This window comes from Glandiceps talaboti, chromosome 2, assembly GCF_964340395.1.
Source record: "Glandiceps talaboti chromosome 2, keGlaTala1.1, whole genome shotgun sequence".
NCBI classification, from domain to species: Eukaryota; Metazoa; Hemichordata; class Enteropneusta; family Spengelidae; genus Glandiceps; species Glandiceps talaboti.
This window is the reverse complement of record NC_135550.1, coordinates 22423864-22448280: the sequence shown is the minus strand read 5'-3', so window position 1 is coordinate 22448280 and position 24417 is coordinate 22423864. Positions and strand designations below refer to the sequence as shown.

The 24417-nt window shown below is 35.9% G+C and overlaps 1 protein-coding gene across 1 annotated transcript; it reads right to left on the bottom strand.

The window, feature by feature from the left end:
- Window positions 1-956: 956 nt before the first annotated feature.
- On the bottom strand, window positions 957-24032 carry LOC144452816 (potassium channel, subfamily K, member 13-like). The gene is made up of 2 exons (XM_078143980.1): window positions 23297-24032; window positions 957-4068 (listed from the first exon to the last, which is right to left on the bottom strand). Exons 1-2 carry the CDS (start codon window positions 23658-23660, stop codon window positions 3149-3151), a joined length of 1284 nt encoding a protein of 427 aa, XP_078000106.1. The 5' UTR covers window positions 23661-24032; the 3' UTR covers window positions 957-3148.
- Window positions 24033-24417: the final 385 nt, after the last annotated feature.

Here is a 24417-nt window from a genome sequence, read left to right as displayed (position 1 = left end):
CCCGCATTTCCTTTCATGTCATAAATCGGCTTATGCATTCATGTTACTTAATTCTGTATACAAATTTGCAATTTTATGAGTGAATTTTACATATATTGTGGTCAGCCATAATAATGTAAATCCTTGCGACCAAAGCTTTTTTATTTGTTATTTTTAAATTCTAAATTTGGTAAACCGCTGGCTTATATCATCCGGGTTCTCTACTATTAGTTGATTCCATCCACACTGATATGATCGGTGAACTTTGTGAATGTGTAAAACTTTGCGTCCATATATAATGTTTCGGAATAATTACAAGCAAATGTGATCAAACTACACTACACTACACTACACTACACTACACTACACTACACTACACTACACTACACTACACTGCACTACACTACACTACACTACACTACACTACACTACACTACACTACACTACACCACACCACACCACACCACACTGCACTGCACTGCACCGCACGGCACGGCACGGCACGACACGACACGACATGACACGACACGACACGACACGATACAACACTACGTGTAGAGTAAACTAAATTACACCACACTACACTGCATCACATTATATTTCATTTCATTACATTACGTCACATTACATTTACATCACACTACACTACAGACACTTTTTTGAGTGGGAAAAGAGGCCTCACTTTGACAATAGGAGAACAACACAGACGAGATATGTTACCACATAATCAGTGCCGGAAATGAGGAGAGAAAGATGTCTTGCAGCACGGAAATTTATTCTGGTCGTGTTATCAAGGACCAAAGCAATTATGCAAATCAAGTCATTACCTTGTTTTCCTCTTTATATCAAACGTAGGCAACAAATATAGCATTGAGACTTTCGTTACAGCAACAACTATAGTATTGAGACATTCATTATGGCAACAAAACAACAATGAGGCGTTCTATATTTATATCATGGCGTTTATTCATTGATCACTCTTGGCAACAGAAAATACGAAATAATTTTCAATGAAACACATCAAAAAAAGGTAAAAACCCCATTCTTTATGAGATTACTATACTATTTTTTTCTCTGCCATAATCCGTTTACATAGATACCCAAATATACTTATATAATTCGTATTGATAGCTATCATGACTGGCCTTATACAATCAACTATATTTCATTTTCAAGCAGAGTTAAGAGAGTTATCATTCAGATTGTAGAAGAATTGAATTGAACTTGGTGATCTCATGTATCAACAAAATGCATACTGTCGGATTCAATACTCACATTTGATGGACTGGATGAGATGGGGGGGGGGGGACGTGAAACGGAGAAGGAGCCCACAATATTCGGCGGATGTTTCGATAAAATGCACTAATGTAATTAATTGAACACTATTTACAAAAACAAAATTTAAAGAAGTAACCTTGAATTTTAATTATATCAACATCTGAATTTTGAAGTAACTATTGAATATTCTGATTAGTAGAAAAAAATTGTTTAGGATTGGACGTTGGAAAGCATTCTGTTTTGTCAACATAGATCAGACAAGGATTTGATTAGCAATATTTGTAAATGGATCAAGCATGTTAATATTTTTTTCAAATTTATTTAGTTGAAGGAAGGAACGAGTATTACGTGTTTATGTTACGTCACGGTGTATTCGTTACCGTGACAACCAAAAGAGTAACAACTGTAATCAAACAGGTCTCAATTATTTATTCATATACAGTCGCAGTAGTCATTTTGACGAGTCAAAAAAGAGTAATATAATTTATTCGTTATTTTTTCCCCTAATATTGCTATTTTTATCGTACCCTTTCCTTATTGTCTTTATTTGATAGACAATAGATTATTATTTCGGAAAAAAATAGCTATTTTCTACAATCTATAGCACGTACTATGAATAATTTCTGATAATGTTGTGACCAGCTACATTGAAACTTAATGCAAAACATCTAACCTATGTGCGATATTACGAATATTTCAAATAACAGAAACACTCTAATTGTTGGTTGTAGGCGGTTCAAAATTACTTGTTGTTTATGGAATTAAAAAAACTATACATCGAATGTCACACCCGACCAAAACTGTGGACCCTTCAAGAGTAGTCAGAAAAATAGAGACATTGCAACATTTGAAATGGATAAATTGTGATTTAAAATATCATTTTCCCAACAAAATTGGGACTTATATAGATTGTAAGATACAGAGAATACTGCGCGAGTTGACAAATAAAAGCCCTATGGTTTAATTAATTTACTACCCATTGTTAACAATTATGGTTTCTAAATATATCACTTCCAAACAAGACAATGTATGTTTACATCGTTTCGATAAGAGGCTCAAGGTTTTTAAAAAATGTGTATAAAAATATGTCCAATAGCCTTTCGTCTTTTGATACAGCTGTATCGAAGAACTGCCGGGGTTAAGGTTTACGAACTTGGAGATGCACTTATTTACAACAGAAAGTGGTTGATATATTTAAGCAAGAAAATATCGCCAAGGCTATCCATAAATAATATTCTATTCTACCGTCAATCATTCATAGTCTGTCATCCCTTTAGTAAAGATAACAATTGCATAGCTTATAGGATCCACACATTACATGACAATACATCGACTTATCGCTTTTTATATTACATAAATTGAGACAAAGGGAATTCAAATATATTACATTGGAAAAGGAAAATAAATAGATTAACACTTGAAATAGTCCCTGTAAAATTTCAGTATCTGTAATCGTGCTTGAAAGAAGTAAATTTTATAAGGTGCACTTTAAATTGGACGTTTTCTTACTGTTCATATTGTAACTTTGATTTTCGACTTCAACCCTTCCTTGCTTTCTTATATTCAGTCCTATCTGCGTAATTGGCACATAGTTATGCAATACTGATGGTACGTGGACCATAATAATCTGCTGGATTACGTTGTGCTGTTTGTATGACTCGCAGAACAAGACTTGAAACTGTTCTATGTAAATGATGAAAGTAAAGTTGTCAAGTGACATCTCGACCGCCAGACATATCTCGCTAGACAGATCTCGTCTGGTTGTCTTTCTCTGGATATTCACTCGATACAACACTCTGGATATTTATTCACCCCATCATATCTCCTTTGTTTGTCAAAATTATCTCTCTTTGTGCAATAGGGATGTCTCTACGAGTCATATCTATTTGGGTCATTCTTTCTTCTCCGTTTCTTGTAATTTATTGTTCAGCATAGCTAGTGCCCCAACACCTTGTGACAACGCACCATTGCTTCGGTGATGATGGCCTCCTAAGTTTCGATTCTGTGAAGTTTCGTATAACTGTTTTTGCATGACTGCTAATGAAACCTTATTTGCTGCTAGGAAATCTTTCATAGAAATCATTTCCCCTGACATTCGTCTACCATCAGTATCACTGTCATACGTGGAGTCTACATCAGTTACCTCCACGTTCTTGTCTCTCTTTGGTACACTCGGTTGCTGTCTTTGTTGTAAGTGTCCCGGTGTTATTGCGTTTCGTCGCGGACGCTGTTTCTTCCGAGCACAGCAACGACAGTCTAACTTTTTGATGCACCAATTGAGAAATTGCTTGATGATAATTGAAAGCACATTGAACATTGAGTAAATGCAAAGCACACCGAGTAAAAGTGAAAGGAAGTTACCAATTCTATAGAGCGTTTGCATGTAATACACAGGTTCCTGACTAGGTACAAAGTCACCGAATCCAATCGTGCTGAAGGCAACAAAACAGAAGTAAATTGCATCAAGGTATTTCCATTCTTCCACTGCAGTATACATGGCAGACGCACAGCACGCAATAACTACGGCTGATATTGTAAGGATGACCATAACGTAATACACTGATGGTTTCCAATTATCCAAATTGTCCTCTGATCCTTGCGATCCACGCCTGTCCGTTTTAGATCCTCCAGAAGCTATTTGCTTTTTCCTTAGTTGTCTCATATGCCATGATCTCATAACAAAGGCGAGAAATGTGATGAGACGTTCTAAGAATATGTTGAAGTAAAGGATAGTGGCACCACTACCAATAAGGCCATAACAGATCAGAAAACATTTCCCAGCGTCCGTTGAAGGTGAGCTCATACCGAAACCTGTAAAATAATTAGACAAAAAATATATTAATTTTCATGTAACTAATAGAAAAGTTGTGCTATATTTGTTACATTCGACACTGATCCCAAACGGTCGTTCAGTTTGGCAAGAGCATGTACTTGTTCTTACAACATTACTCAATGTATACTACATCATTTTCACAAAGAAGTAAAGAATTAATAGGCACAGTGATTGATTCAAGTTCATTTCGTGGCTATGTTGGTACAAAATTAAAAATCCTGTAGTCCTACTAATCAATCATATGATAAACCCTAGGGTTTAGATACTAACATTAGTGGCTTCCATAGGACTATTTGTGCATATCACTGAAGGACTTGTTTCCAAAAATAGTTGCTTTCATTTAGATAAATAGATGGGTATTTAAAATTCATAAGAAAATGGGTAAAAGATTATGTTGTTGTCAATGTGAGTCTAAAGATACTGAGCTGACGATTAGAGGGCTTCAGTGTAAGTGGTGTGTGTGTGTGTGTGTGTGTGTGTGTGTGTGTGTGTGTGTGTGTGTATGCATGCGCGTTTGCGTGTTTATGTTTACGCATGTGTGAATACTTCAGTATATAATCTAGTATTATTCAGCAAAATGAAACTTGAGCTTAAATAAACATCTTAGTTTATTTTTATTTTATTTTTACATATTTTCCATATAGATAATAACTTAACATGTCATCTATCATTCCTAATATTATTATCCTGATTGAAATGCTGTAGACTTTGGTGAACGGGTGAGTGCGTTTTTATAAAGTAATCAAAATAAAAAATTAATCCGCCATTATTTTCAGAAATTCATCACTACATAATGAAGATCACCTCTGTTGTAACGACCAATATGAAATTGCTTCTATTTTGTGCACATGTCACCATGTCAATTTCTAAGGTACGCAGACAACAGTGAATATGGTTTAGGTTATAACATCTTTTGTTGTTGTTATTGTCGTCATATCGTCGTCATAGTAGCCATCGTTGTCATTTCATGATCATCATCATGAACATAACCCCCCAGCCCCCCCCCCCCTCACCACCACCACCACTACCACCATCATCATATAGTCATCATGTAACGAGCGATGCTTACACTACGAATAGCAGCTCAATTGTTGCGTTGTCCAGTCAATTAACGATTCATTATTCGTGTCAATATTTTAAAATGGATCCCATTATTGTTCACACAGATTAGAATGTCAACTCTAACTAACTTTATTGATCACACTGCATTGCACTATTTAAAAAAAGCGTTGCTATGGTAATGTAGCATAAAGTAATGATGTGCTTCTCGTCGGCGGTTATGACAGTTCGTGAGCACCGCCTGTACTTTTAACTTCCTCAATACATTAACTCTTCAGACACAGAAGGGAAATTGGTTGTAAAATCATAAATTTCTTTCCTCAAATTATAGTAAGTAAGGATTACCTTAAGCGTGCCATACTTTAGTGTTTTCAATTTTCAAAATAACCCCCCCCCCCCTTTAGATTGGAATGCCGTTAATGTGATGACTTCAAGTTGTGGTGGAGATAGCAATCATCAGTTTTCTATTTACCGTCAAACGTCTGGGTCGTCAATCAAGTATGCGTGTAGCAACTTCATTTTCACACCTATATTTTTGTCAAGGCACTTTCCGATTTATTAACATTACACGACTGTTTCTCTGAATAACCAGAAAGTCTTTCAGGAATATACATTTTCTCGTTTCACGCGAAACCTTATGTAGTCATGGAAACGTAAGGCAATTTTCCTGCCCTCTTTTGCTCCTTAAAAAAATTTCTCCGTTATTGGAGAAAATGAACAATGCATGTATGCAATGCGATTAAACCATATTTTCAAAACTTACACTTAATTCAAAGAAACAAAAAAAATTGCTTTCATCTCTCAAATGAATAATTGACAGAAAGATTTATTCTAAAGCCACCTTTCTATCTCTGTCACCATGGCAACCGCACAGCAAAATTATCACAGGCATATGATATTCAAATTTCATTGTAGGCAACGGATATAACAGTGTAGGTTGCGATAGAGTACGGTCTCTTTATTTCGCTTTCTTTCCCCAGACCATTATGTTGAATTACAAACCGCCTCATTACTACTTTTAAACTGAATATCAGCTTAACAAATTATTCATAAGCGAAACTGAGTAGTTGGCGATTTCTATTGTTCAGAAATTCGTGCATGGCACGTATTATGAGTATATGACTTGGTGATAATGTTATAATTATAGTCTGCCCCTGAAGTCTTACGTAAACACAACAACAATTTTACCTGTGCAAAGATCTAGGTCTTGGGTATTAATATATTTTGGGGAAAATGTTCTGAGTTTCAAAAGAGCATTGTTCAATATTTAGTGTGCATTCTGATCATATGAAATGCGAAGTCACAAATAGATAATTGTACACAAAGTGCTCTCTGTCATTTTAAATGTGTAGACTTAAAGAATTACCTCACTAACATGTTACCATGGTACACTGCACGGCAAATTTAACTTGGCCGCCACTTTTAATGAACAAACGACAACACTGTTATCGTTAGAATCGTACTTTTTTTTCAAAAGAGTGTGTGACTTCTATGACCATGTTTCCGTGCCAAGCAGGGTATTGACAGCATAATGATTTACCAGTTGAGCTAACTGGGCAGGCTATCAGTCTTGATGTGATGACGTAATGACTACCCAGGTTTAGTTTTATGAGGCTATTGCTCACATTAGAGGACTTGTTAAATGAACGGTGTTTTTCAGTGTCGACGAGGAAACATTAGCCAGAAGGGAAGTGAGCAGGTGATATATTAAATACTATAGTTCTCATACACGACCTACACTGGAGAATGAGTTCAAAAAATTCAGAAAGGAAAAGATAACGAGAACAAATTAAAGTGTGAATTGAATAGGTTTACTTTCGATTCAATAAATATTTTATCATTCTTGAAGGAAATATTCATTTGAAATCTATACGCTTATATAATTTTAATACAACTTATGCAAGAAACCATTAGTTTTACCTCGCATTTGGGGAATAACATTACATGCACATGGATTTGTTATTAAATTAATTCAGATTATTCATTGAACAGTACTTGAGCAAACAGATAAGGAACGAGTTTAAGAGAAGGAATTTTTGCACAAAGTTAAAGGTGCCCATTAGGACTACGCAAACATTACAGATGGACACCCGTCGGATATCAAAATGGAATACATTGCATATACTGTTACCAAAAAATGAACTGGTCTTTTTTCCGTTTACAGAAAAAAAGAGGATAAAAGATTTTTAAAATGGAGTGACGTAGTGTCTTAATCTGTCTGTTGTTACCGTATTTTTGCAGGAAACTACTTTTCACTCTCTATCTAGCAATATTCCATTCAAGCGTATGGAAATTGGAAACCTGCTTCGGATCTGAGTAGTTCGCTACCTTTATTAAGTTGGTTGTGTTCCTGTTCTAGTAAACATCTATCATTAAAACCGCCATCTCATTCACTGTTACAAAAGCCTGAAGTGAAGCATTTACAATTTCACTTCATTTCCTTGTTATTCCTAGAGTCTCATGTGCCCCATTTAGTTTCTGGCACCCACGGCTTAAGTGATTGCAAGTGTGTACCTTGTAACGCATTTAAGAGAAAGCGCACTAAACCAAACCCGGGAAAAGTAATGGTTATTTAAGGAGCTGATGTACTCTCTCTTAATAGTTCAAACAGAGCGAGACGAAGGGTTCGTTGAATATTACTGACATGTTGCAGAGATTCGTGTCTGGGTACTGTCACAATATGATAGAGAAGTAATGATCAATTCCTGTCCTTATAGTAAGCCGTAATAAGCTAATCTATGGTGTTGCTTCGGACATATATTGGAACATATTCGCAACATTTCCCCTTCAACAATATCGTACGTGACTTGTAAAGTGACGAACGTCAACATTTGATGAGATTTACAAGCTTACTTTAAGTCGGAAAAACGTTCATTCAAAAAATTTACAAAAGTCCATGGAAAGCGACTGCAATTGCTAGAGAAAATTTTGTATGGCCATTTTGTGATTATTTGTCTGACTTAACATTCGTGGGATGTTAAATTCTATGAAGATGGCAAATGCTGGACGTATCTCTATACGCCGAGATTCACTATATTACAGATTCTAGGTTGTACCTACAGCGATGGCACCTCATGTTCCTTACAGAGATACACGAATGCGTTGTTTTCGATCATAATATTACCAAAGCCGAGCAATGTACTCCTCGGTGTTGGTAAAATACACAATGAAAATATGATAATTGCATCATGAAGCTCAGAATATCTTTAGAATGAAATAACGATGAAGTATTGATAAGTTGGCCTAATTGTAAATTCAGCGAACAGAAATAACAATTTAAGGCCCTTACACAAAATTATGTATGTTTCATTCATCCATTTGTGTGCTCGATATGGCAAATCGTGACACCATTCTACTCGTACCAAACCGTATGGCCATGATGGCTATGCTGCTGTACATGCTCTTCATGGTACCCATTACTACCTAGCTTAATGATGATGACGTGCTTACCTACACCACTTGTTCAAATTCATGACGAGGAACATTTTCTCGTTCTCCTCATCATATGATATCGGGCTACATAAAATTCTCTCGTTTTACTAAATTCAATACACATAGTAACGGCCTCAAAAGCCGACAAAATACAACCAGATCCACAAATCATATCACTTAAATGAAGTACTGTGTATACGTCATGACAGGAAATCAGTCACTGCCTTAGAACTGGTTAATATTTCAGTCACTAGCAACAAACTGGTGACTCTGACTGGAGGGTTGTATGACTAGCCCGTTAATCCATTCCCTGCACTGAAATACAGTCTTGGTTAATGTTAAAAAAATACCATGGCAACTGGATACATAACAAAACTGAAACTGGATACATAATAAAAACAAAAATAAACGGCATAGTTTATTCTTAACTGGCAAACGTCCTTGAATAAATTAAGTATAATAAAGCGAAATTTCCTGTCGTCGTCGTCTCCGTACACTGAACCTGTGCTTTATAGAAATTCCGACTGTAACAACTGTATTTACGACAACTAGTCGCCCTGGCACCTAATCAAAGAACACAAAAACACAAAAGTGGCAATCTTCAAATAGAAGCCGTCTTTTAGTCATTTCCTTTAATTAATTAAAAGGATCTTAAATCTTTAAATAAACATTCATTCATAAACATCCTATCTCACCGATGTGAATACAGTCAATTTGATCAAGGCAACGGCAAGGCGTTTACAAAAAAGAAAACAATTATTGACATTTCATTATTCGGATAAATCGGGTGATATAACTACAGACAAGGGGTGAAAAGTAACAACCCAGACTACAAAAGACTTCTTTAAAAATAAGAGAAATACCCCCCTCCACCCCTACGCGAAAGTCAAATATATGGATGTGGTAGTTGTTTAATATTACTGTTGATTCTTCACAATTTAAGACGTTTTGAAGCCAGAGAGATTTGAAATATAGCTAATGTGATGTGTAGTCACGTTAATAACGTGAGATGATTATGCAAATTGTGTAATTGATATACATATTTTACTAAAAGACCGAACAACATGGCTAATTTATGCACATTTGAGTGATATCGTTTTTGATTGAAATCAACCCTGAATGTCAGTGGGACAAATGTCGATTATTTCATCTTTAGTTACGGAGAAGAATGTGCCGTCAGCTGACGCTTTTGATAGTTATCTTTTCTCTCAGTCTCAAATGGAGTATCGTCACAAATCTGCACGCTATTTAGTGGATTTTGTATGTTATCACACAGTGACTGCTCCGAATACAATGCCAAGCGATGCAACGATACACAACAATTCAATGTTAAAGGGTAAACGGGGAATTTCTTTGCGTAATATAATTCGAAGCTGATTTCTACTAACATTTTTGCTCGAAGGTTTTTGACATGAATAAACTAGGAATCGATCGAAATCATTTCGCAAAATCATCGCTCACCTCAAAAAGATTATATTTTAATAATTACCCACGAATCGCACAAAGAGATACAACGAGCCCCGGGTAAATATTCATGTACTCATTTTTAAATACTACTGGGTCGATCTCACCATTTCAAAATCACTCACATAGCAAACTCAGGTGTTCCTGCAAGTTTTTAATCATTACAAGGCAAGCATGCTCCCAGCGGAATGCTTTAAGCTGTTATATGGTCCAAGTAGAAATGATGAATATGTGATGTATACAAGACCGACGAATTACACAACGTTTTCAGAGATATCTACCATGCGTTCAATTTTATTCTATTTGGGTTGTAGTGTAACCTTTGAATGAAATTAAAAAAAAATTGCTTTTGCCCCACAACGCTAATATACATTTTCACCTGATTAGAACCAATTTTAATTATATTCAAATGAAACCAATCGTTCCATCGCTCGATCTGTCTAATTTGTCTAGTAAAACTACAGTCTACAGCAGCTGAATTCATCTCAATTTTCCGTGTTACTACTGAAGCACGATTCGTCACGTAACGAAGGCCATTTCAGCACAATGTGTACATCATTTATGTTTGCTTTCTCCTACCCTGTCAAAAGCTGAGACATTTATGTTACTTATCACGATATCTCTATTCAAATGTTGTATTTCTCCTTTTGTATAAACAAGGTATGCGATAAAATCACACCGTCTATAATTTGGCATATCACATAATTGAAATACTAGGATCCATTTTGTTGATTTGTAAATTATGCAAGCTATCCATGTGACTCATGAGACATGGATGGATACAATTTCTTATGGAATGCGATTTGAAAGAAATATTTGCCCACTTTTTTGTACGGGGCGGTGCATTTTAACATCACTATATTTAAAAACAACAACATATTTTCGAAGGTTAATAATATGTGTACAGTGGTTTGTTTTGTCTAAATGACCTCTCTCGGAGTACTCTGCTATATCGCTATCCCCAATGGTACTGGATGTCGCCAGTGATACTGCAGCTGCATCTAATGTAAGCTTACATTTAGCAAATAACATTCCTGCAAGATGCGACTTACTTTACCTTTCATCACACGGTGCCCTGTGTTTAATTGGACTTAATGGTTATGCACATAGACTGAGTCTTTGACGACTGCCATCAGTTAACACAGCTATAGTCGGAACAAACACATTGTCACACAAAGACCGATGGCTGTACACATAGCACTATACCTTACTTTGCGACGGGCTTTAAGTTTCTCTCTATATTTACTGTGCAAACAGTCTACTCTCCATACAGTAGTATAAGGGGAATTGAAAAAATGGAAAGGTTCAGGTTAATGCAATTTCATATTGAAATTCCTGTTATGTATTCAGTTGATGATGTTGTCGTACATTAATTATAAATGGTCACAATGACAGTTTGAAATGCAGCTAAATATTCGTGAAATGTGTTAAATAGTCGGCGTCGTACATTGGATAATGTAAGCTTACACTGTGGAATGTAAAAACAACGATTTTTTAGTCACGTTAAATATCTTACATGAATTTATGTTTCGGTGCTTGACGATACGAGAGTTTAATCGTATATGTTAGATAACATTAATTTTATACTTATTTTAAGCTATATCGATTTATAACAGACAGTAGCCGAGCACATCACTGTAGGTACATCGGATATAAATATATGAATGTGTCGTTTCCGAGAAAAAAGTTTGAGTTCACTATCAGCGGAGTCCGGTCGCGTTACGTGTATGTTCATGTTTATTCTTGGTACTTTTCATGTTAAAATCACGAGTATGTTAGCGGTTACAACCATTGTAAATGACCAAAACTGTTCAACTTAGTAGATCAAATGACTTACACAGGTTATAACACAAAAACAGTTCAAAATTTTGAGCATTGAGCTTTCGATCTATCTTGGTTGGCGATCCTCATCATTAGAATGACAACTTCCATAGTTACATAGTGGTCAGCTGTAATGGTGGAAATTGTCATTCTGATGAGAATCGTCGACGAAGACAAACCGAAAGCTAAATACTAAAAAAAACTTTGAACTGTTTGTGCGTTATAACCTATATAAGCTATAACCATAGTAACTAGTAATTAGTAATTCTATGAATAATTTGATATGACACTTAATATCATGACCTCCATTGTCGTATGGCTTTTGGCTATTTTGTTTATCAGACTGCTTCAGTCTGTTGTCAACTTTACTATTTTCACTGATATTATCTCAATCTACATGGAGACCCTAACTGAATAGTATGTGTTCCATATTGCCATATAACAAAAGCTTATGTGTATGTTCTTTCAAATTCATTGGCGCGTTTTTAATTTACGTCTGTCGTAATATGCGTTCCCTCGCCAAGAGTTGGGCTAACCATATGGTCAGTGTGTACTACGTGTGTCAATGTCCAGATTCAATACATGTGGTAGTTTAATAACTTTAATTATAGCAAAATAACAAAGGGTATTTGTTCACAACGAAATTATATCATGGCCTATTGTTGACTTAATATAATATTTCAAATAAACTTTGTTGCAGATAGAATAATATGGATTATTGTGGAACAAAAACCAACATTGCATGGACACGCAGAGTAGCTGATTTGGTCGCTATATACGATATCTGATGAAATAATCAATATCAACTTATATAACTTGGATAATGAAAATTATATATATATATAACTCTACCCCTGCTGTTTCGCCGGTAATCCATTTTATGTTATTTATTACCAACAGAGATGGTAAAAAAATGAAACCCATAAACATATTGCGTTGTTGTTGAGCTCAATAAAACACAGCGAAAAATGGTTTCATCCAGTTAAAGAGTAAACAACCAAAACTGACATTTTGAAGTCCTAATTCAATTTCAGCTTTACGATCATTTGATATTATATCACGCGATATCAATCAATTTAGAGCTTCTTTTTGTATGCTCAGTCCTTTAAGTGGTGTATAAAGTGAAAAAGGGGGTTGAAATGACAAACATAGCTCAATATTTGACAATTAAACCGATTACTCGATATGTCGGAAAAAAATATACACTCAAATGTGGCAAGACGCTGTTGCACATACATACATACATACATACATACATACATACATACATACATACATACATACATACATACATACATACATACATACATACACACACACACACATACACACACACATACATACATACATACATACATACATACATACACACACACACACACATACATACATACATACATACATACATACATACATACATACTGACAAAATACCAAACCCATAGGTCCAGGCTACAACAAGCTTTGACCGTGTGGAGAGTTGTGCATTTGATAACTAATCATTGTAATATTGATGTCAGACCATGCACTGCGAGGTCGTCTGGATCACCGAGGGTCGTAGAAAGGTTTGTATTAATTTTGTGACGAAAGGGAGCGTTTCTAAGGTTGTCCATTGTTTATTTCCGACCCTACATGACAGCTAACAAATTCCATTTGTAGACTAAGTATTTAATTGACATAATGCTAGCCTTGTGTTTCCTAAATTTACGAGCTAAAAAAGCGACATTGGTTACCAATAGTCACATATTGTCATAGCGAGATAGTTATGCAAATGATCAACGACAGCTTCCTGTCCATCGCTACAATAATCGTTGTTAAATTGTTTCCATGTGAACATGAAAAGCAAACAACCCAGTGATATTTGTATAAACCATTTGCGAACAATAACAAATTTAAATAAAAATATCATATAGAGGTAACAAACAGACCCGTTGCTATAGTTACTGAACATACGTCATAATGAGCAGTCGCACAATAGCTAACCTCTAGGTTGCCAACGTGTGACGTGCAATTCGAATTCATGGATGGCGAACAAATAACACTAATTTTTTTTCAAAGCAGCGACCTTCCAAAGAAGAAGAAAAAATATACACTGCGAATCATTTAGATGTATCTCACGAATGAAGTAAAATCCATGGTGTATTCATGTCAACAGAGATAATTTTCAAATGAGAATTCACAGTGGAAATACAAATTATGGAAAATTCGTTATTTACAGTGAAGGAATTGTGTAGAGAGATAAATGAAAATAGTATGACAATGATTAACGTGAGTTGGTGGCCTCTCCACTGACAACCTTTTTCAAGATATACAAAATTCATACACTCTCTCCACAATATATTATATTGACAATGTATCTGATAGCAAAATACATATAATCTTCAACAAAAAAACTACATTTATCATGCATGGACTGCCATGGTTTGAGAAGGATGATGTTACTAAAATTGAAAATACATTCCATCCTAAAAACCAGCGTTCTTTTTAGTTTAAGGTCAGCCTATGATATGATCAGGAGATAAAGACAACGCGCATTTAGTAACAGTAGATTGAAATCGACATTAAATGAATTCGGTATGTTGATTTTTTCATGTATGTTGCTCAGTTTATTACGTAACTCTTAAAATAAAGCGAATAATAATTGCATTCATAATTGAGAATCAACAAATGGTATGGTTACGTCATAATGAGAGGCCGCTGTTTAGAGAAGGTTTTTACCTGCGACCTATACACGTTGATTGTCTATACTGCCATGCATGTCAATCGGTTTAACACATTGATATTTGTGTATGAATTCTCCAAATTATCCATCATGTAAATTATATTTCCTCTGTGTCATGTTTGTCTCCCTACTTACTTTATGACGTGATTATTCCCCATTTTCGATGATTAGGTATACATTTCTTGTACACGTTTGTTGTAAATTTGGGCTTTTAGAAGCAATGATATTGTTCTTTTACAAAATATCTTTAATTTTAATTTTAAGTTGGAAATTACAAATCATTCCAGGCCTACACATCTACCTATATCTAATGCTTCAAACGCGCAATTTCCTTACATGGTCATACAATGTCGTGAACCATGTTTCAGAGAATGAAAATAAATTTAACCATCACTATGTTAAAAATAGTTTTTTGCTCATTTTGTGTCTACAATTAATCGTAAAAGTCTGCTTAAGTGCAGTAGGTGGAAATTCAATCCTTTTTTGTACTCAAGTACTACAAATTGGATAACAAAAAATACCCCTAAATTTTCCCCGGTTGTCTGCAGTTGTTCGTAAAGACGATATAGTAGCATTGGTATTTAATGGTTTCATGTGATGCATAAATATGAAAACGCAGTGAGCATCGTAGTTCTGCATGGGGTGCAATACTTCCTTGCGTCATTAAGCTAAAATTGTAACGAATACGCCTTTATACACGTCATCAATAATTTGTATCCACTGTTCTGATGACAGAGTATATAGGGTAAGATTCCTTGAAATGTCACCGCTTAATGATCATAAGTCAATTCAGTGACGCTACATTTCATCGGCTCTGGTTTATAGAAAGCTATCTAGTCTCCCCTAGCTTGTTGAAGTCATCCATGCATGAAAATTGTGCATATATCCGAACGTTTTACGGTGCTATCGATATGCACATCACCACGTAAACGCTAAAGTGACACTGGCTTTCATTACGCCTTACATTTGAAGCACATCGCCGGTACACGTACATGTCAGCAATTTTGGCGGATGGGAAATGGGAATCGCAGGTGTAAATTACAACTGGGCAATCAGATATTTCTTTGTGCACAAATTAAGACACTTGTGGGCTAAATTGTATACATTCGTCGCTAATTGTTAGGGTTTCTTTGTTACAGTCATCAACGATTCAAACGAACCATGATTAAAATAGGTCTCCTGACAGACACTGGTTTTTTTATCTGCATCTTGTTCTAGTGAAATAAAATGTTCGGTAATTTTCAATGACACACTTGATTTCATCTCTAGTTTTCTCTTGGGTCCATATTTATTACAAGCTACGCGATTAAAAAACGGGCTTGCTGAAGTACGCTGAAAACGTCGTTCTTATAACCAATAACATGCCCTTATCATGTTATTATCATAGGTAAAAAGCTTAGAAAGAAGTCGTAAAATAGAATGAAAATCAACAAGAAAGTCGGAAGGAAAGAGATTTTCGTAGACAAAGAATTTCTTCTAATATATCTATATGTTTTACCAAAGGTATTATATGCCTATCTATAACCAACCCTCAGCAGCACAGTATTCAAGACAGTTCTATATGCTTTTGGGCTCCGTCCGAAACTCTTCATCATCTTGCAATCTTTATAAGAAAAGTTGGTAATGTGAAACGCAACTGTACAAGTATTTATCCATATTGCTGCTAGCTGAGAATTTAAGAGATATTGATCTTATCCAAGTTGAACTTTATATATCCTTGCTTGTTTTTTAAAGTACATAATTATACATACTTATTTGCCAGAAGTCGAAAAGAAAGTCTTAGTTGCGGTCCAAGCTAACCCCAGACAATTTGAGATATGTCTATAAACCCCTAGTAACTATTTGCCTGTTTCATATCACTGTCATTCACAATAAACCACTATCTAAAATCTGGTATTACGATACTGAAAATATGAATAGAAACAGTTTGTGGCAGACACCCAGCAAGCCAGCCAGCCAGACAGACAGCCAGCCAGACAGACAGACAGACAGTCAGACAGACAGACAGACAGACAGACAGACAGACACCCAGCCAGCCAGACAGACACACAGACAGACAGACAGACAGACACCCAGCCAGCCAGCCAGCCAGCCAGATAGCCAGCCAGTCAGCCAGCCAGCCAGCCTGCCAGCCAGCCTGCCAGCCAGCCAGCCAGCCAGACAGACAGACAGACAGACAGACAGCTAGACAGACAGACAGACAGACAGACAGACAGACAGACAGACAGGCAGGCAGGCAGGCAGACAGACAGACAGACAGACAAACAGACAGACAGATAGACAGACAGACAGACAGACAGACAGACAGACAGACAGACAGACAGACATAGAAGTAGGCTGACAGATAGACACACATGTACTGTACACAAACTGGTGAATACAATAAATAAATGAAATATTGACGGATGGACGGGCAGAGTCACAAACAAACACACTGGTTAAGAGTTGTATCTTCGTAAATAGATAATCAGCATAAAGGATCTAGGAACAATTTATTTGTAAATATACCCAAGTTAACCATACACTCGTAAATGGATTGAAATGGCTAGTTTTAGCATAGACCCTCGCGGAGGATGGCGGGTCTATGGTCTCGGCTACTGTATTGAAAACAGCACCCATGTAATGAATCATGTCCAACATAATTTTAAAAATTTAGTCGGTAAATCCCATTTGTACATCAAGCTGAGGAAGTCTATCAAATGTTATTTACAGCATTACAAACAATATCCCACAGGGCGTTTTGTCGTTAATAAGTACATTGCTCACGTACGACGTTTGCAGCGACTATTTTCCACGATGACTTCCAATTCTCAATACCGTTCATGTTTATAATGTACGTGCGTTCTTTTCGTTTTCATCGGAGGCTATTTTTTTCACCGATCCTGTCGAAATCTATCGATTAATGTTTGTGTGTCGTCCGCTAATTCACTGATTTGTAATTCAAGTTTTTGTTGAAAAATTGCACCTTGGCTAAAAAGTAATGGCGACATTTGTCGCAATTTCATCAGATCACATCGAACAAGAAAAGGGTTACAGACGACTTTGGCTGAAAATTTATTTTTAAATGATAATTGACCGAACATTACAACAGTTTTGCAAAGAAGACACGATACCTAGCCAAATGGACACTGCCCGAATGTCGTACTCATTTTGAAAGATACAAAAAAAAATCATCGGATTTAGGTTGTCAACAACAAAGTACATGGCCATAATGATGATAAATGCTATGTTGGCGATGCAGGTAAAGATAAAACACTCCCATAATATTTCGCTGATGAATATGTAAATCGTCTTTTGACTGTAAATAACGTTGAAAACGGAGTCCTATAGTATTGAGATGTAGTATACCCGTATGGCTACGTAATCCCGTCTACATAGCTGCCTATTTATCCTCGAACCTGTTTGTTTTTTCTTCTGCGTTTGTTTGTGTGTGTGTTTGTTTTTTGGGGTTTTTATTTGTTTGTTTGTTGTTGTTTTTTTGGTTGTTTTTTTTGTGGGGTAGCGCTTACATCTAATAGATACACAATATTCCCAAGGTGGAATTTTTCTTTTTCTGCTTATTCACATCACACAAAATGTGGCGCCACAATGATTTCAAGGAGAGGTCAGTAATGAGAATATACAGGACAGCTCAATATGAACTATGAATCTTAATAAATATAATTAAACAAATAATAGTTTAACTCAGAACGGATTAAACAGAATTATAAGCTCAGTATTTCACGGGAAATTAACGGATAAATAAACATTATTTTTTTTGGAAATGTCAATTCAATGTAGAATGTTACAAACATCTTTGATCAAATAGGCATACCATCTGTGTTTACTACCAAACCAGAAAGACTATTGAGTTTCAGTTAGGCGGCACAATGTTTTTTACAGCTCACACAACGTTTTTGTTACAAATTACACAAACAAAGTACAGGCACTGATAGCGCGCACGCATATGAATGTTATATTTTATCTCAATGTGAATACAAATAAACTGTTTTGTGTGTGAATCTTCCTTGTTTCATAAATGTGGGAGACGTAAAAAAACCCACCGTACTGCCTAATTGACGCTCTATAGTCACTCTGGTTTGGTAGTAAGCATGATGTAAACAAAAAAGACAAAAATCATTGAAAAGAAGGACCGAGGCAAGTTGATAAAATTTGCGTATATGCTCGCATAGTAAGATACTACATGTCTTCCACCGTATACATTTAGAAGGATTGTGTAATAACTGTTCATAAGATAAAATAAAAATGTATAATTTATATCCGCCATTCAATGGAGGATGTCTGACATAATTAATTGAACGTGCAAGGTTTCCAATGACGGATAACCTTTAGCAATATATTCTGATAAAGAACATCGAATACGACATTTAAAGTCATCCTTTTGCGGATAAAGCGCTTTCAGATTTGACAAACGGAAATGTGCTTGATATAGCGTATTTCTGAAAGTGCCTTGAAATGTTGGTACCGACGCGAGAGTCATTAACTCAAAGTATAAACAAATATTTTAAAAAAATTAAAAAACAAACAAACAGCACGTCCCTTAGGCGAACAGCTTTGCAAAAACATACCAGTGTTACCCCCTCCCCCTAAGACAACATTCACCATATGTGTTTCTGTATTTCCACGTTCACATTCGTTAATTTTTTCGATGTCATTAATGTGTTTTTTATTCCATACAATTGTGCAAAACTCAGTCGGTAAGGTCTGTCGATGTTTTGAAAGTTAACTCTAGTTATCAACACACTAAGCTTGTTATCTTTTATAATTAAACTTATCCAAAGTCAATAAATAACATTAACAAAACCCTAGCAACGACAATGACAATAAAGCTGTAAAATATGTACTCTATAACGTCACGTACATGGCATGTTTGTCGTCAACGCGAATACAAATAACCAAATATTTCTGCGCAAATACTCCTTTATGCACTTAGCGTGCAGCGACCTTTATGACGGATTTGTTTTCCTTTGATTTGAACTTAAGCTATCTCTTATTGACGATTTGTCCACAGAACTTATATCAATTTGAGTATTTAAAAAAAAATTAACTAGTGACGTATTAAAAAGCCAGAAAATACCAAAGTCTTCATATACAATCAATCGCATTAATAAAAAAAATGGTCAGTCAGATATTCCGGTCTCAGTATTTTCAATACATAATCAAAATGGAATCAACCGTGACGTTTCGGATATGCGTTCAAATGCAAACAACTCGTTTTCATTTTATGATTCAGGATGGCTACAACATCGTGCGACAGACGTTTTGTGAAATGTGTGTACAGATGTTGTCACACTGATACCATCTAAATACGTATACACATTCTGTTAACGTCTCTTAAATGGAAGTGTGTATAGAACCATAGACAGTGGAGACACTCCACTATCTATAATAGAACAGACAAACACCTCTATATTGAAGTTAATGATTGGGAAAGATACACCATTGAATAAACTACAGATTCCATTACGACCAGTTTTGAAGGGAATGGTCTTGACCCGTTAATGACGTGTAATATGTGTGTCCGTCGTTTGAATACGTTAACCTTTTCAGAACAGATGGAACCGAACTCGCTGTTTTTTTTCTTTCAACGGCCTATTTCAGAGAGATCTGTATGAGTGATACTGATCCAGTCTCCAGCCCAATCATATTAAATAGCGGTGAATCACCTTTTGTTGTACGTACAAAAAAAACCTGAATGTCTTATGTTATCGTCGGTTTTAATAACGTTAATGACATAGTCAGCCCGACATTGTGTAAAGCCTTGTACAGAAAACACCATTTTGCAGATTAAATATCCCACTAGTAATCCATTCTCTTCACATTTCCCAAGTCCCGTGGGCATCCAATGTATGGAAACAGTACTGTCCTGTCCTACAACGATGTACATGTACATGAGCGCATATATCGTCTGAAGGCAAACCACAACATAATTTCACTCGTCAAAACTATAGTGCCTGTCTCCGGTTGCCAAGCAACATAGATCATCATATAGTACCTATTATCTAGTGAGATGAACTGCACTGTTGAATATTTGATGGTGCTTTCCACATATACTACATCTGTATAGGTCCAATTATTTGGACGTATTTATTTTAACTTTGAGAACGCAAATTTCTCGTTGATGTCGACGCTTGGTCGACGTAAGCGTTAAGAATTAGAAGCCATATTATATTTAGCGCTGTGTACAGAACTGTCACGGTCGCAACATCTGCATAGCTCGTTTGCTGAATATTTGGTAAATATATATTTCAAATCCGGATCGATGCATAAAAAACCGATTGTTTAAACTATAAATTAAGGTATTGGTTATGTGTAGTAGATTGTAGTCCATTGTTAGACCGTCAACGTCCGTTTTTGTACATTACGAATGTATGTCTCTGTCTATCTCTCTGTCTCTTTGTCTCTCTGCCTGCCTGCCTGCCTGTCTGTCTGCCTGTCTGTCTGTCTGTCTATCTGTTTATACATGCTTGTACTTTCCTTTTTTAGTCTGCATAAATGTGCTTGTATTTTCATTTTTAGTATATATATATATATATATATATATATATATATACATATACTAAAAATGAAAATACAAGCATATATATATATTCTAAGCCCCAAAGTGCAAAATAGAGTATCTGTGCATTATTAATTGAAATGGGCTTATATCATTCCATACGTAATACATTAAAACAAACATTAATAAAGTAGATGCCGACAGGTTGAATTTGACTGAGTCTGAGTCTTCGGAATACAGTGGTTTGACTGTAATAATATGTAGTGTGAATACTTTCAATCAAACCTAGATTATATTTCCATTTTTTTTACATCAGATTGAAATATTTTTACATGGTAGCAGCTTATAGTGCAGTGGGTGTTTGAATTGTTTTCTATTTGTTTTATATTTATGATAAACCTGTCGAATTTCACCTATAACATATATTTATACCCCTGTCTTCCCCGCCATTTTTGTTTCCGCAGATTATGTAGCCATTAAAACAAAGTGACGTGTGTATTCGTCGAATCTTTCGATAACATTATGTTGGACCATAACCCTCACATATACTGTTGACATTTCGTGTGTTTATTTGAACAGGTACGGTGTATATACAAAGTAAACAAATTCTACAGCATGAACAACCAGCACACTTCTTTCTTTGAAAAATTACAACGATGCCGTGAGATATTTCAAACCGACTGTACAACCCATGGTTGATTTAATACCATTGTTTTCATAGCCATAGATTTTCCCTTTCTGTCGAACAAAAGCCACCGGTAAACTTCTCGAGGCGTCATATAAACGGAATGGACAATAATATTGAACAAATTTGGCGGTTTTCTTGCAATGGTAATATGAAACAAAAGAAATCAAAGTCGCATTATGATCAGCGCTTTTGAAAACAGAAAATGGCCATTGCAGGACTATAGGGAAAGATTCAGTGTGTCGTATCGGGTTTTCTCTTTCGCAAATACATTTTTTTAAAAAGATATATGGATGATATTTTTGTTATAAAAGGATTAAATTTACTCACGCCAATCCTATAATATTTTGACATGGCATCCCTTTCTGTTATATCACTTAGCTATTAGCTAACAAGATTGCGTCAAGTAATGAGTTTAGTATAACGTTACACGGTGCTGAAGGAACAATTGTCGTACAAACATATAGCCGTGGCGTGGTTTCAACGGAAAAGCCTCTATTTGTAGCATGTTGGAATGGTAATTTTAACGATGTGCAACACCTTTGGCGGAAGATATTGGTACTGAAATTAAAATAACAATACCTATCGCAACTTTGCATCGTATTGTCCAATTTATGAATATATTGATATGTCTGGCGATTGATTGTTTTTGAAAAATATCTCTGTTTAAGTCATGTAAATGTTGAAAGTGTTGGAGTTTTGTCGTAAACAAATTTGACGGTTTGATTATCTTGTTAAATCCCGTCGCCTTGATGTGACGATGGCAACTCCGTCGTTACATCCAAGCATCCGAGTTCTCTCGTTTTTCTGTTGTTGCTGGGGCTACGCTCTCGTTAAACACGGCTAAATTTCCATTTAAAATTCTCAGCGCATTATCAAGCACATTTTTGTTGTGTTGCTAATCTGGCATTGGCATTGCCCTGCTCACTCTCTGGTATGTTCGCTGAAACGTTAATATTAGAGAAATAAGCCTTAAAACGACTCTATCCAAATACAACATGGTTGTCTTCGTTATCTTGCCACCATTTTTATGTACAGCTATGGACGTATTTATGTCGTGTGTATAGAAAGGCAGATTTAGTAGCCTCATCTGCCGTCATATTTAGGGTACTTTGAATGCCATAGTGTATCATATTGAGTTACATGTGTGTTAATAGGAATTATCATTTGCCAATGAGAATATGTGAACAGCATGAACAATGATTTATGGTTCGTGTATTGCCCCGTACAGGTTGTACAGCGACGTACGGTAAATTGGTGTTGGCAAATATGGCCTACTGCTAGTACAGTCGGCGCCATGTTTGCGTAACTGAAAAACCAACACCCTCTTCACCTTTTACTAGTTTGTGATTATATTCTGCAAATTGAAATGAATTGATCTTTGAACAGTGTTTGAATCAGTCGGCCCAGGAAGTTTCACCGCATGTGTGTTTATAATAAAGCCACGACCACCTGTACGATCGCATATCCGACCGACACCATCAGTGAAAGTCAGATGGAGATAAGGGTAAAACGGTGTACCTACCTATCGTTGAAACTACTGTACAAACAAAATAAAAGGATCCCGAGAAATCCCAACGATCCCTCTTCTTATTTCGAAGGAGTCCCTTTGCTGATGTTTCTTCATGTAGTGATAAAAAATTTTCAAAATATATCTGAAAGTCTTCAAAGCTGGTAATGTTCATAGTTCTATTGACTCGGTCTAGAAATAACAGTTTTTTCTCTTCGTACGATATCTTATCCTCCTTTTCCCGTTCGTGTTCTATTGCTGAAAATATCGCTGCTCCGATTAGTAAGTAAATGAATATAAACAACATCAAAAGTACAAAACGTGCATTATCCTCACGAAGATGAATGACATTGCACCACCCACCGTTATTTCTCGCCATAATGGCACAGGAAAAAATGTATGTAAAAATTTGAAACAAACCAGTGGTTTCGACAGCAGGGATAAGTTTCCGCTGTAAATGAAGATCTTATCCCTATGCAGATTGGTGTATTTTGTCGTGCTAGTCAAAGGAATCCATTTTGAACCACCAGTAGCATTTTCGTTGATACGTAGACTTCATCGTCAACAGCAATGTACCATGAATATATAATGAGTATTTTCTTTTACAGTCTCATTTATACAAGTCACCTCTTCACGCGAAATTCTTGTCTCATCTGTGAAATTTTGTCTTGTCATTTTTTTCAGTCAAAACACACAATTTTCCTCTTTCGACCGTATGCCTTGCAGTACCCATTGTTGATGTGGAACATATGGTTGACGGTATCCAGAGTTGCCAACCCGGTCAGCCAATAACAAGATGGCGATAAGCGACAAGAAGAAACAACTACAAATAAATAATCTATCCTTCTTCTTCGTTGTCCTCTTCTGGAATACCGACTAGTACATTTCTCGCATAAAATCAGAGCAAAATCATTCGAATTCTGCGATGTTGAAGATATAAAATACCACCGGCTTTGTGTTAATAATATCCCTGAAATAAACGACAGTTACCATCAGTGAATATGTAATCGGTCAAAATGGCTTTGAGCTCTTTCGCATATAAAAGAGGGGGTTGTGTTTAAAAAGGAAAAAAAATAATTGCCTCCGTATTACCATGGATGCAGAGTAGAAAGGCTATACAATATACTCCTACCCCT

Coding starts and splice junctions, on each gene's coding strand:
- LOC144452816 (XM_078143980.1), bottom strand. CDS start 23,660: ATGGCGAGAAATAACGGTGGGTGGTGCAATGTCATTCATCTTCGTGAG. Junction 4,069..23,296: donor TACAGTAGTTTCAACGATAG/GTAGGTACACCG, acceptor ATTATTTTACAG/GTTTCGGTATGAGCTCACCT.